At 29.5% G+C, this 15,028-nt stretch overlaps 1 protein-coding gene across 1 annotated transcript; it reads right to left on the bottom strand.

Annotated features, from left to right (window-relative positions):
• Positions 1–1,285: 1,285 nt before the first annotated feature.
• LOC132919203 (cytochrome P450 6k1-like) lies at positions 1,286–13,152 on the bottom strand. Its single transcript, XM_060980588.1, has 8 exons — positions 12,150–13,152; positions 11,143–11,367; positions 9,691–9,942; positions 9,006–9,161; positions 4,616–5,449; positions 3,109–3,333; positions 2,151–2,402; positions 1,286–1,615 (listed from the first exon to the last, which is right to left on the bottom strand). Exons 1-8 carry the CDS (start codon positions 13,027–13,029, stop codon positions 1,443–1,445), a joined length of 2,997 nt encoding a protein of 998 aa, XP_060836571.1. The 5' UTR covers positions 13,030–13,152; the 3' UTR covers positions 1,286–1,442.
• Positions 13,153–15,028: the final 1,876 nt, after the last annotated feature.

Below are 15,028 nucleotides of genomic sequence, written 5' to 3'. Positions count from 1 at the left end.
CGTGATTTGTTGCGAATGCGCGTATAATATACGAAAAAAAGAGAAGCGAGGTGAATACTGTCCTAACAATTATTCGATATATGCTTTTAGAAAGAACGCTGAAAATCAACTGTAGTCTCAGATAGATATTATTACGACAAATATTTTATATTTCAACAGTATATAATGGTTGTCATTAGCAATAACAACATATTATTTTTAATTATTTATTATCAGCCAGACACGGACAAAGAGAGTACATCAAATAATATAAAATACAAGGAAAAAATAATTATACAGAAAAGAACAATTTTTATAGAATTTTTAAAATTAAATCTTACCTTAATACTGCAGTTATTTTTTATTCAAAATATGAAGTTTAAATCCGTTATCAAAATAAAAGTTAAAAGCAAGGCTGTTAATCTTTTTTTTTTATTATTATTAATCAGTATAATAAGTGGTTTAGATTTAATAATAATTATGACGATTTAAATTATTAGCAGCTTTGAGTGCATAAAATTCAACACACGATACAGTATAATAATAACTAAAAATATTATCAGACACAAAAACTATAATAATATACCAGCATAAAATTTAAGTGTTCCACAATATTAATAATGATTAGTTACGTACCTACCTACTATAAAAACAATGAAAATCGTTATTCATAGTTTAAGTATGTATTTCGTCCAAATTTAATCTTAAAATAAAATTGTGCTTTGAATATATTATTTAGATTTTTAGTTTTAATATGAATTTCACATGAACAACTAATACAAATACAAATTATGAAAAATGTTTTTCCAATTTATGAATATTTACATAAACAATTTACAGTCTTTTGTGATTTTGAAAACGTTGCCATAACTTTAACTTAAAATGCTCATTGCTCATGAAAATAAATTATGCCTGGGTATTTTAAATAGTTATTGATTATAGCTATTTAAGAACAGCTTAATGGGGTTTATCTTGTATTAAATTTTCAAGCTTATCGAAAGAGAAAAAAAATATTAGGTATAGATGAAAATAAATATTTCTAATTAAAATAACTAAAATCCATAGTTTTTGTTAAAATATCTATTATTGTCTTTTTTTGAATTTTAAATACCTTGCTATAAAAAAAATTATGATTATAAATTATGAGTTCTGTATTAAATGCTTATAGAAAACCTTCTATTTAAGTCTTCAAGTGTTAGATATAAAAACTGAATATTTCATAGATTTCATAAACTTTGATAATTTTGTACAACATTTTTTACTTTTCTAGTAAAATATAGGAACAATCGAACAAATAATTATAATATTGTTAGTTATGTTCGAATTTTATTCATTGATACCTCGTTAATACAATACACACACGTGCGCACACACACTTACAATTAGTATTAATATGAATATATGATAAAAAATATTATTTTATCAGACTATACTATGAATGTACAAAATAATATAATCCAAATTCAATGTTCAACGATCGGTCTAAATTTTAAGATGATTCCGTTTTTCGGTGCAATAAATCCTGATCCACTTTTTATATTGACGGGAATTTCGGTTTGTTCACACGGTAAAACTTCGAATTTTGACAATACATTTGACAGGGCCAATTTCATCTCTGATTCCGCAAACCGTTTGCCTATACGTAAATAAAATAAAGGTATATAGTATTATGTAGGTACGTACAAGTTGTAAATAAATTAAATGCCACGTTATCATACCGATATTTGCAGAGTAGGGCGTCATTCGAATTAAATTTTATTCAGATGATTATTTAGAAATTGAGATAGGTACTTACCTAATATTTTATTCGAATAAGTAATTATTCGACTAATTTTCAAACATATAATTAAAAAACATTAATACTTTTTGAAATAATGAGTAGTTTGTGATAAAAGAACATCCTAGTATATAATAGTATTTAAACTAATTAAAATTATTCTATAGTACATTTGTATTTTGTATAGTATTTTTTGGAATTTATTTGAATTTTTATCCGAATAATAATTATAAAAATAAATCATTCGAATAATATTAGTCTACATAAAGGTTTTGCCCAACTCTGCCGATACCTATGTCATATTGTTATACATATATTATAGCCATGCCTTATTGACTGAAATGTAAATGTCATAATATGATAAAATAATATTGAAGTACAAGTACATTTTTACCTATGCACAGACGAGGCCCGTCGCCGAACGGCAAGTAAGTGCCATTGGGTCGTTGCGATTTTTGTTCCGTAGAAAATCGTTCCGGATCGAATCTCATCGGGTCGGGATAGTATTTTGGATCACGATGTATGTTGAACATGGGTATAATAAGCTGTTGTCCTTTTTCGATAACTAACGATTTGTCGGGTAGAGTGTAAGTTTTTGTAGCCTTTCTCAGTATGCTAAAAGCAGTAGAATACTTGCGTGCAGTCTCTGAAACACGATAAATGACTATAATTTAAATAAACGAAGCATTACGCAATATCAATTGTTTACGAAATCGACTTTGATCTATATTCTAGATATTTTTTTTTTGTTGAAGTGTATAAAAGATGCAAAAATATGATGTTTCGATAATTGCAAACTGTTGAAATTTGATTTTTACCTCGCCAATTTTTATAAGGAGTATACTTAATGATTGCATGACAAAAGTATATAATATTATAATTATTGTTAATCGAAATAATGGATTACTCTATAGGCGCGCAATACTTGACATCTGACAAGTCGTTATCATAAAATATAAGACACATGCTATAACGACCTTGATACTTGGAGATAGTTAATATTAGTATAACATAACCACTAATTTTAAAACCACTATCCTTAATGAATAACGTTTAATAGCTGGCCAGCTGAGTACCTAAGTACTCGTTTAAATTTAGATACTTTAAGATTTCCAAAAAAATCATTCACAGAATATCTTACACAGCGGAAAAGGGAGGTTCTGAGTTATAAAATAGACGTTTATTATGTATCGTTTCAGTGTACTCTTGATGTGGTACAAAAATCTAAGTATTAAAAATATGGCATTTATGTGTCACCCACAAGTACCTTGAACATTTTAGGTAGGAAAAAGAGGGTGGCGAGGATGTCGAATCGCCTCGTTTATACAACAACTCATGATATTATGCCATACCTTCCAACACCATGTTGGTGTAATGGAGATCCATCAAATAATCGTTGTTCAACTGTCCGTCGTGTTTTGCTTTCGCCGACCATATTTCCGCACGTAATTTGTCTTGGATTTCCTTGTTTAGCGCCAATTCGTACAGGCAAAACGATAGCATAGACGACACGGTTTCCGAACCAGCGGCGAACATGAGAATAGCGTTTCCGATTATGTCAGCATCAGTGTATTTTTCTGCAAACGAGATATTAAATATTAAAAAAGAGGTCCTAAATCGTCACGATTATATTATTATTTCAGTTATTATTATTGTCACTGAACTAAATACTTAGTCATATTTAGTTCAGTGATTATTGTACAGCTGCGGCATGACTGTCATAAATGGATTCTATTATTTTGTTGACAACGTCGATGCACGTAGGTTTCAATATTTACTTTAACAAGCGGAGTAGGGGACAAATATTTTGCGGAGTGACCCCGTACCACTCCACTCCACTTGTAAAAAATTTAAATACGTATAACTCATAAACCACTCTCCCTAAATTCGATTTTTATGTATCAAAATACTCAGAAAATTATTCTGCTGTGGAATATTAAATTAAAACTCTATGTTGTCATACAAAAAAAGTAAAAAACTTAAAAAAATATAAGGATAAAAAATATTTAAAAATCTAATTTTTTAATAAAAACGTAGTAACTTGAAACTATGTTAAAAAATGTTTTGTAAAAAATTAATATTTTTTGAAATAATGATTGTTATATGATAAAAGAATCATCCTGATACGCAGTGCAGAAATTGGTATAGAAATATTACCTTGTACTTTATATTTTTCCCAGGTAATCGTTTTTATATAAAAAAAAAAAATAGGTATTCGTATTGTATTCTAATTATATATCAATGTTATTTAAATGTTTGTACATTTTTGTACACTTTTATCATTTATCACTTATTTTTTATTTTTGAGTGTTTAAATTTGCTTAATTTTTTGATAATAATTTTGTAAATTTGAATTTAAGTTTCAGTGGTACATAAAATATTTACATAAGATATATTCAAATAAAATTCGAAAACATAAACAAATATTTCATACTGTTATTTTAGTCACAAGTTACAATAATACAAATATTATAGGTACAAATGTACAAAAATTTACAATTTTTACAAATAATAATTTTTCTATGCAATTAAAAAAAAAAAAAAATTCTAATAGAATATATTTAAAAATTTAAAATACTTTTTAAAATTTTTAAGAATTTTAATTGACCAAATAAATAGTATTGTACTTGTTTTTATAAATTTATAATAAACTTGGTGTTTGCCTAATTCATTGTAAATTGTGTATAAAAATATATTGTTTTTTTTTGCTCTTTAATTTAATTATTTTAAATCAGTCGTTTGTTTAAAATAGTTTTCATATAATTTCCAACTAATATTGAAAAAATGGACAATTCTTTCAATTATTTATCACTACTTCATTAATCATTCTATAATATATAACAACAATAATATTGTTACCTTCGATATTTGAGTTCTCCTTCAACACCAGCTCTTTACGTGCCTCCATAAGAGTCTGTGTTACATCGTTCCGGACTACGTTATGCTCTTCACGGTACTTGATGACGTCGGCGAACACGTCATAAAAAAAGTTGGTAGCCTCTTCCGAAAACATTTTGATTTTAAATAATTTTATCACTCGAGGGCAGATCATCGCCACCACCTGTAAGAATAGCAGTTTCGGGGTGCTTTGGAAAATCATCTTGACATATCGGCGAAATTTCGAATCGTCGTTCTTGATCGCGTCCAGCTTCAGGCCGAACGCGCACGTACCGATCACGTCCGTGGAAAAACCTCCAGCCATCGTGTTCACGTCGAGTCGGTCGGTTTTTTTGAGCGTCTCGACGATGCCGGACACCATTTCGTCGCTGCACTCGTTGATCTGGCAGTATGTGTCCTTCAGCTTGCCGGACGTGAAGCCCGGACTCAACTTTTGGCGCATCGTCCGCCATCTCTGGCCGTTGTAGAAAAACAGACTGTTGGCCACCACGGACGTGGACGATTCCACGTCTATACCGTGGTCGGTGAAGTACGAAAAATCCTTTACCAGTATCGTGTTAATCAGCTCCGGATCGCGGACCATCAGTATAGGATCTCTCATTTGGTAGTACCCGAACAATTTGGCGTCCGGAAATAGGTAATACATCTTTTCGAACATGTCAATCTGATCTTCGAGTCTCGTCAATATTTTGAAAGAGTTGCCGAACAACGGCACGGGCGGTACGTACGGTATGTTCAATTTCCGCCATTTTTCGTACGTTGAAGTGGAATAGTAGTAGATGGCCGTGAATACGGAAATCAAGCTAATATAAGTGACGTTGTCGAACAACAAATCGGCGAGAAACGATAACATGATTGACTTGTCGGGTCACTGGTTCGAACGCTTATCGACAAAATATACGACGGCCGTAGTCTTTACATGTGGAAGTTCAAACGAGTACTGACGAGCTGCGATGTGCGCATATTATTATTACGCACACGTTGATGTCACGAGCCTATATTTTATTTATTTGTTGTACTCCATCTCTTACTTTATTTAACTATTCGAATACATACTTATCATATTTATAGAACCCGAGTGCAGTGATGTAATAAATTGATTTTACAATCAAAATAGCTTAAACAAATAATATACATTTATAAGTATTTAAAGACATGTAGTTAGACTTATAGTCGTATGAAAATTTTTACTTTTAAAAGATGACAATGTTTCGGAGTGTAAGAGTTTGAGTTTATTTTAGGTTATAAAGTGTTAAAAGGATATTTAAACATTTTGAAATTTTTGCTATATCTAAACGATACAATTATATAATGAACTTATATTGGTGATAATGGAGAAAACTTATCATTTTACCCTCCAAAATATTGTCATCGTTTATTTTACGTAAATTTACTCTAGAACCAAAATTGAACGAGTTTTACTCATACTGCGTATTGCGTAAACGCGTTTTTTCTATGTCGTACGCGTGTAAGTCGGAGACAACACATGCGAGTACCACGTACTCTTAAAGTTAAAAACCATTGCTCACCGTGTTCTAAAGAACCTTTAGAAAAGGACACTGACCTTGTAGTTTTTTCATTGCAGAAATAATAATAATTAGCTTTTAAGCGATTGGTTATAGAAATATTAAGAGGCATTACACTAGACTCAACCTAAAATCAGTTTTAGCATAAAAAAAATGTAGGATGAATCACGGTTTATAGAATACAGCTGTCCCCGTGCACTTCGTTGCCCGTACAAAATGCATCCGTGTTAAGTTTGGTAGCCTTATGCTAACATTTAGCGTGAGGATAAATACTATTTTTGGTTTTCTGATTTGGTTTATAGACGATATTTCAGGCATATCAACTTTATATCCCGCCAAGCATTGTATTTTTTCAATCGATTAATCAATCATTTTTCGAAAACAATCTATTATTCAAATAATCGATTATATAATTTAATAATGGCACAGTCCTAAACATAATAAATAGGTAATTTATTGATATCATTAATCTAGATAAAAACTATCCATTCTTATGACGGAGACAAAATTACACACATTGATCATTATTTCATCAAAATCAGTTGAGTAGTTTTGGAATGCATAGAGAACGTCATACCCGCACGTCGTACACCAAATTTTTATATAGAGATATATTAGTTAGGTATTTTTAAATAGAAATATCATATTTAATATATTGAATTAAAAATAACAAATAAGTTATAATTGTTGAATAAGGGAAATATAAAATATTTCATTCAAATCGGTCCAGCCGTTTAGGAGGAGTTCAGTGACATACACACTTACAGTAGAATTATATAATATATAAATTTAGATATTTATTTTATTCTAGTTTAGAAATATATAATACACATATTTTATAAATAGATATAATTACTAGAGGTTACTCTACACTGAGATGGAACTTCGTGTCGTTGAGTAAGATTACTTATTTTATATTAATTTAACTTAGTAACAATAGAAAGAGAGAAAAGCCTAAAGGCCTAAAGTTAAACAATTTATCTGACGATGATTGTGAACTGCAAAAGAAAGAAGATATAGAAGTAAATAAATTATAACACATGTATTATAATTTATAATTTAATAGTTTGAAAATAATCATATTGATATTAATAAATGGTTTTAATGATATATATATATATATATATATATATATATATAGAAAATGTAGAAATCGAAGGAAAAGAGTAGGAAGTTCACGTTCGACTTAGGTTCATTAATTTTGAAGTTTTCCGATGATTTAAAGTTTAAAAGACAATGCTATTAGTGTGGATAAGGTGAAAAAGTTTGTTCGAATTAATGCAGTCAAATGTGGTTTATCATTCATAAAATTCTACATTGATCTGAGTTACCCATTAATCTTACAAGTTAAAAATTTGGAATAATTGAATAACAAACTATTTGAATGTATGAATGTGTTTAGAAAAATTGAAGATAGGTATTAACAAATATTCCTCGTTAAAAGATAAATTTATGTATGTAATTGAAAAAAAAAACTTTAAAATTATTAAATCTTACTATGAACTAAAAAGTTATGTTAGGAAGTTAGATAAAACGTGTTAATTTTGATATAACGCCTACCTTATTGAATTGTTTTAAATAGGTATTCCACCAATTCGCCATCACCAATAACTGAAGTGTAGAACGTTGCTTTTCTTTGTTTAAAACATATTTTAAGTGATAGAAGATTTAATTTTAATGAACATAATTTGGAAATATATTTAATCATCAATTTTAATTTAAAAAAATAACAGTCATCTAATTTTTATTTTTATTAATTTAATTATAATCAAGAATTTAAAGTTTATTATTTAACTTTTGAATTTTTATAGCAAAATATATTATTTAATTTTAATGTATTTTTTGGCGGAATTATATAATTTTAATATATGCGATTTTTGTATATTAAAATATTTGTACACTATATATAGGAGTATTATATTATAGATCGTGGGACCACAAAGGAAGAACGTTTACTATTCACCATGGTTCCGTAAGTACTCAGCCACTCGGGGAAGAGTTTCGATGAGGGTCGTCGATACGCAATTATGATATTTAACAATAACAATAACAAACGTTTATTTGCCAATAACAATACCTAAGTATTATTCTGTCATTCTAATTTTATAAAAAAAGAGAAATAACAAAACTACATATTTTTAATGAACATAATAATATAACGAAATGGTAAGAAGTGGATACAGTGAGTTCAAATTAAGCCAGTCAAGGTTATTATACAAATAAAACCATGAATATAACAATGATAAAATATAAGTTGATTTTTGATTGAATTTTCAATACAATTGCACACCCATGCATTCCACAAATTACGTCTTTGTACATTATATATATGTATTTACATTACAATTTATAATAAATGTAGTTATATACTTATGGGCTATCAAAGTATATGAACTTATTTTAATATTAAGGTACATTAATAATAATAATTATGACATTATAAAATCAAACAAGTTTTAAAGTAAAACATTTCAAATATAAATGTGAACGGAACAATTTGAAATATCGACAGAATAATTATATATGTAACAATATATAGGTTCTTACTTAAGATCACGGTCAATCGGTCTCATAAGATATTTACCTAGTATATATTGTGATGCGTGGGTATAATTGTTATTATTATTATTTTATTTATTACTGGGTATATTAACGTTGGCCATGTGCAGTATAGATACGTAATAAATTTATTGTTAGTTATGCACACACACACACACAACGTGCACATACACACATGAAATTAGTAGTATGATAATAGATATTATTATTTTATGAGACTATGAGAGCATAAAATACTATAATTCAAATTCAGTGTTCAACGATCGGTCTAAATTTTAAGATGATTCCGTTTTTCGGTGAAATAACTCCCGATCCGTTTCTTATGTTAACGGGAATTTCGGTTTGTTCACACGGTAAAACTTCGAACTTTGACAATACGTTGGACAGGGCCAATTTCATCTCTGATTCCGCAAACCGTTTGCCTATACGTAAATAAAATAAAGGTATATAATATTATGTAGGTACGTACAAGTTGTAAATAAATTAAATACGACGTTATCATACCGATATTTGCAGAGTAGGGCGTCATTCGAATGCAATTTTATTCAGATGATTATTTAGAAATTGTGATACTTACTTAATATTTTATTCGAATAAACAATTATTCGACTAATTTTCAAACATACAATTAAAAAACATTAATACTTTTTGAAATAATGAGTGGTTTGTGATAAAAGAACATCCTAGTATATAATAGTAATTAAAATTATTCTATAGTACATTTTGTATTTTTTGAAATTTATTTGAATTTTTATCCGAATAATAATTATAAAAATAAATCATTCGAATAATATTAGTCTACATAAAGGTTTTGCCCAACTCTGCCGATACCTATGTCATATTGTTATACATATATTATAGCCATGCCTTATTGACTGAAATGTAAATGTCAAAATAATATGATAAAATAATATTAGTACGAGTACATTATTTATAATATTATATTATTACCAATGCACAGCCGAGGCCCGTCGCCGAACGGCAAGTAAGTGCCATTGGGTCGTTGCGATTTTTGTTCCGTAGAAAATCGTTCCGGATCGAATCTCATCGGGTCGGGATAGTATTTTGGATCACGATGTATGTTGAACATGGGTATAATAAGCTGTTGTCCTTTTTCGATAACAAACGATTCGTCGGGCAGAGTGTAAGTTTTTGTAGCCACTCTCATTACGTTAACAGCAATGGAGTACTTGCGAGAAGTCTCTGAAATACGATAAACGACTATAAATTAAAAAAACGAAGCGATACGCAATATCAATTGTTTACAAAATCGACTTTTATCTAGATTCTAGGTATTGTTTTTATTTCATTTGTTGAAGTGCATAAAAGATGCAAAAATATGATGTTTTGATAATTACAAACTGTTGAAAACTGATTTTTACCTCGCCAATTTTGATAAGAATTACTATTAATAATTGCATGACATAATATATAATAATATTATAGTTATTGTTTAATCGAACTTATGGATTACTCTAGGCACGCAATACTCGCCAGTCATTATTATAAAATATACGACGCATTTCGCATGCTATAACGACCTTGATACTTAGAGATGGATAATTGAAGTATTTAGTATAACTTCTAATTTTAAAATCATTATCTTCAATGCGTAACGTTTAATAACTAATAATTTGTTCAATATCAAAAATCAAAATATGTATAACTTAAGAAAAAAAATTCTTGAAATACCGTTAGTCAATACCAAAAAAGCATTAATATCTTTCTTACATATTGGATTAAGGTCCCTAAATACAATTCCAAAGAAATTACTGGTTTGTTATAGTTATAAAAATTTTAAATTTAAATTTAAAAAAAGGTACTACAATAATCTGTAAATATATATAATACTAAAATTTGATTTTTTTTTTTTATATACATATATTATCATTTACAAATCGCTCATCATATTCAACTATTTTAAGATAAACTCTGGTTTTTTTCTTATTATCATTAGTTTTTTTTATTATTAATCCACTTTATTTTGGCACTGACAAATAAATACCCTTACTCCACGACACAAGGTTTTTCCTCAGTGTGAAGTATCTTCTAGTAAAATTATTCATGTACTGTATACCATTTATATCTTCTTGTTACTAGAATATAAAAAAAACTGCGAAATGGGTACTCGAGCACTCATTTAAATTTTGATACTTTAAGATTTCCAAAAAATCATCCACTAAATATTTTATACAGCGAAAAAAGGAGGTTCTTAATTTTAAAATAGACGTTTATTATGTCTCGTTTCAGTGTACTCTTGATGTGGTACAAAAATCTAAGTATTAAAAATATGGCATTTATGTGTCATCTACAAGTACCTTGAACATTTTAGGGATGAAAAAGAGGTTGGCGAGGATGTCGAATCGCCTCGTTTATACAACAACTCATGATATTATGCCATACCTTCCAACACCATGTTGGTGTAATGGAGATCCATCAAATAATCGTTGTTCAACTGTCCGTCGTGTTTTGCTTTCGCCGACCATATTTCCGCACGTAACTTGTCTTGGATTTCCTTGTTCAGCGCCAATTCGTACAGGCAAAACGACAGCGTAGACGACACGGTTTCCGAACCAGCGGCGAACAAGAGAATAGCGTTTCCGATTATGTCAGCATCAGTGAATTTTTCTGCAAACGAGATATTAAATATTAAAAAAGAGGTCCTAAATCGTCACGACTATATTATTATTTCAGTTATTATTATTGTACATCTGCAATATCACCATTGACCGTCATAAATATCAATTGGTTCTATTATTATGGTGACGTCAACGCGTGTAGGTTCCGATATATATTTAATATATACGCAGTATTCGCTATGTATTTCAATTACATATGAGTATTATATTTGTTTGTATATTTTTATATACTTTGATTTGATTTTAATTTTTGATTGCTTAAATTTGTTTTATTTTTTGATTATAATTTCATGAATATTGAATTTAAGTTTCAGTGGTTCATAAAATATTTATATATCCGATCAAAATTCGAAATAATAAACAGTTATTTCATACTGTTATTATAGTCACAAGTCACAAGTCACACCAACACACATATTAAAGGCACAAAAATGTACAATTTGTACAAATAATAACTTTGTTAAAGTAAAGCAATCTTGAAAAAATAATAATAATAAAATATACTTAAATATTTTTTACAATTTTTTAAGTACTTTAAATGGTTATATAAATAATATTGTACTTGTTTTTATAAATTTATAAAAAACTTAGTGCTTGATATTTTTTGGCTACGTAATTTAACAGTAAATAATTTAACTATTTTAAATGAGTCGTTTGTTTGTAGGGTTTTCGTATCATCCGACTAATATTGTAAAACTGGACGATTTTTTCAATTATTTATCACTACTTCATTGATCATTCTATAATATATAACAACAATAATATTGTTACCTTCGATATTCGAGTTCTCCTTCAACACCAGCTCTTTACGCGCCTCCATAAGGGTCTGTGTTAAATCGTTCCGGACCACGTTGTGCTCTTCGCGGTACTTGATGACGTCGGTGAACACGTCATAGAAAAAGTTGGTAGCCTCTTCCGAAAACAATTTGATTTTTAATAGTTTCATCGCTATAGGGCAGATCATCATTAGCACCTGTCTCGGGGCGTTCTGGAAAATCATCTTGAGGTACCGGCGGAACTTCGAGTCGACGTTCTTGATCGCATCCAGCTTCAGGCCGAACGCACACGTACCGATCACGTCCGTGGAAAAAGCTCCAGTCATCGTTTTCACGTCCATTCGGTCGGTTTTCTCGAGCGTCTCGACGATGCCGGACACCATTTCGTCGCTGCACTCGTTGATCTGGCAGTATGTGTCCTTCAGCTTGCCGGACGTGAAGCCCGGACTCAGCTTTTGGCGCATCGTCCGCCATCTCTGGCCGTTGGTGAAAAACAGACTTTTGGCCAACACGGACGTGGACGGGTCCAGTTCTACACCGTGGTCGGTGAAGTACGAAAAATCCTTTACCAGTATCGTGTTGATCAGCTCCGGGTCGCGGACCATCAGTACCGGATCTCTCATTTGGTAGTACCCGAACAATTTGGCGTCCGGATATAGGTAGTACAACCTTTCGAGCATGTCAATCATATGTTCGAGTCTCGTCAACATTTTGAATGTGTTGCCGAAAAACGGCACGGGCGGTTCGTGCGGTATGTTCAATTTCCGCCATTTATCGTACGTCGAAGTGGAATAGTAGTAGATGGCCGTGAACACGGCGATCAAGCTAATATAAGTGACGTTGTCGAACAACAAATCAGCGAGAAACGATAACATGATTGAGACTAGTCGAGTCACTGATTCGAACGCTTATCGACAAAATATACGACGGCCGTAGTCTTCACATGTGGAAGTTCAAACGAGTACTGACGAGCTGCGATGTACGCATATTATTATATTGCGCATACGTGGGTGCCACGGGTTTATATTTTATTTTTTGTTGTACTCCATCTCTTTCTTTATTTAACTATTCAAATACATACTTATACTATTTATAGAACCTGAGTGCAGTGATGTAATAAATTGATTTTACAATCAAAATAGCTTAAAAAAATTGTTTTTTTTTTTTGTTTGTCATGAGTTATCATATTTTGAAGTAGTAACAATTCTTCGATTAGCAACATTTAAAGTTATTTGTGGTAGTAAATCGGATCTAACCATCAACTAGTACTATGGGAGGATAAGCGTAAAAAATTTGTATTCATTTTCAAAAATATCGGGAAAACCAAATAAAGTTAAGGAATAGTGAAATTTATTGTTCATTAAATTAATTTTTAATTTTTTATTTTTTTGTTTTAATTTAAAAATAAATTACTGTAGAACATTGAACTTAACACCAATTATTTACATTATCATTTTTTAGATATAAATCATATAATATAAATGTATAAGTATTTAAAGACATTTAGTTAAATTTATAGTAATTTGGGAATTTTTACTTTTAAGAGGCCGTTCTGGTAGCGAAAAATCGACCGTAAAAACATGCTTTCGTACTTCCCATTTTCCTCAGCTCTCAATAGTCGTAGAAACATGATTTATACACCAAAATAAACTTGAGAAGTTCCTCTAGATGATCTCGTTCCAGATTTTTGAATTTTTTTTTCAAACCGGAGATATTTGCATTTGAAATTTTCAAAATTTTTAACATTTTTAAAAAATCATATAAAATAGAAAAAAAAAGATATCAAAAATCTGGAACGAGATCATCTAGAGGAACTTCTCAAGTTTATTTTGGTGTATAAATCATGTTTCTATGACTACTGAGAGCTGAGGAAAATGGGAAGTACGAAAACATGTTTTTGGTTAAAAAATCATAAATTTACAGTCGTCATGTGCTGCTCTGCTAAGTATAGCGGCAGCGTTCGAGAACAGTGTTCATGCCACCACCCCGCGCGCGACTGCAGCCGTACCGCACCATAGGTTTAAACTGGTTTTCATATCGCAGTTTATAAATAAATATTGTCAATTACGATAACAATTATGTTGGTGACCGAATAATATTTTAACCGATATTGAATTTTATATTTCGTGTATTATTCTGCACGCCGTATTAAAGATCTCACGTTATCATAAAATTATTATAATTTGTTTAATAAAAGTACGATTTGAATAATTATTTTTTTAATCTTGAATTTTATTTACGCTGAACCATATATGAAAAAAAAAATATGAAATTTAAATCGATATAACAAAAAAACACCTTAGGTACCTACAATCTGCACGGTTACATATGAATAAATAATAGCCTGTTGAATAAAGTGACAAATGTAATTAATGTACTTACGATATAACTCGATAACTTATAATAGTCTAAATAATAAGTGATTTAAATCCCTAATTATATTAATTATTTACATAAATCAGTCAAATACTGTAATTATTTTTAATTAGTAGGTACGTCTATTACAGATTATTTATTTATTAAATTTAATAATAACAAATAAACAAATTTAAGCCAATTCAAAATATGACAAAACTAGTTGACACCAATATACTTTTTTTTTTTAAATTATTAATTAAATAATTATATTTACAACCAATATAATATACTATAAGTACATTTGATACGAGAATGAGAAGCACTCGAGTACAAAATAAATCGTCAAATCGTATAAAATATTAAAATAATAAAGCTATGTAGTTATAACATATCAGAATATTATATGTATATCATAATATGATAATATATAGTAGTAATTACTAATTATTGTTATAATATATTTTTTTTTTAAATATTAGAAACGGTTTTATTTATTTTTCATTTATTACTTTCATT

This window comes from Rhopalosiphum padi, chromosome 2 (genome assembly GCF_020882245.1).
Source record: "Rhopalosiphum padi isolate XX-2018 chromosome 2, ASM2088224v1, whole genome shotgun sequence".
NCBI lineage: Eukaryota > Metazoa > Arthropoda > Insecta > Hemiptera > Aphididae > Rhopalosiphum > Rhopalosiphum padi.
This window is presented reverse-complemented; position numbering and strand designations above follow the sequence as displayed.

What these genes read in the sequence shown, in the direction of transcription:
- LOC132919203 (XM_060980588.1), bottom strand. Translation starts at nt 13,029, where the DNA reads ATGTTATCGTTTCTCGCTGATTTGTTGTTCGACAACGTCACTTATATT. An exon ending in CGGGCCTCGGCTGTGCATTG is followed by an intron (nt 9,162 to 9,690) that starts GTAATAATATAA and finishes ATTTACGTATAG; the next exon opens with GCAAACGGTTTGCGGAATCA. An exon ending in GGAGAACTCAAATATCGAAG is followed by an intron (nt 3,334 to 4,615) that starts GTAACAATATTA and finishes TCTCGTTTGCAG; the next exon opens with AAAAATACACTGATGCTGAC.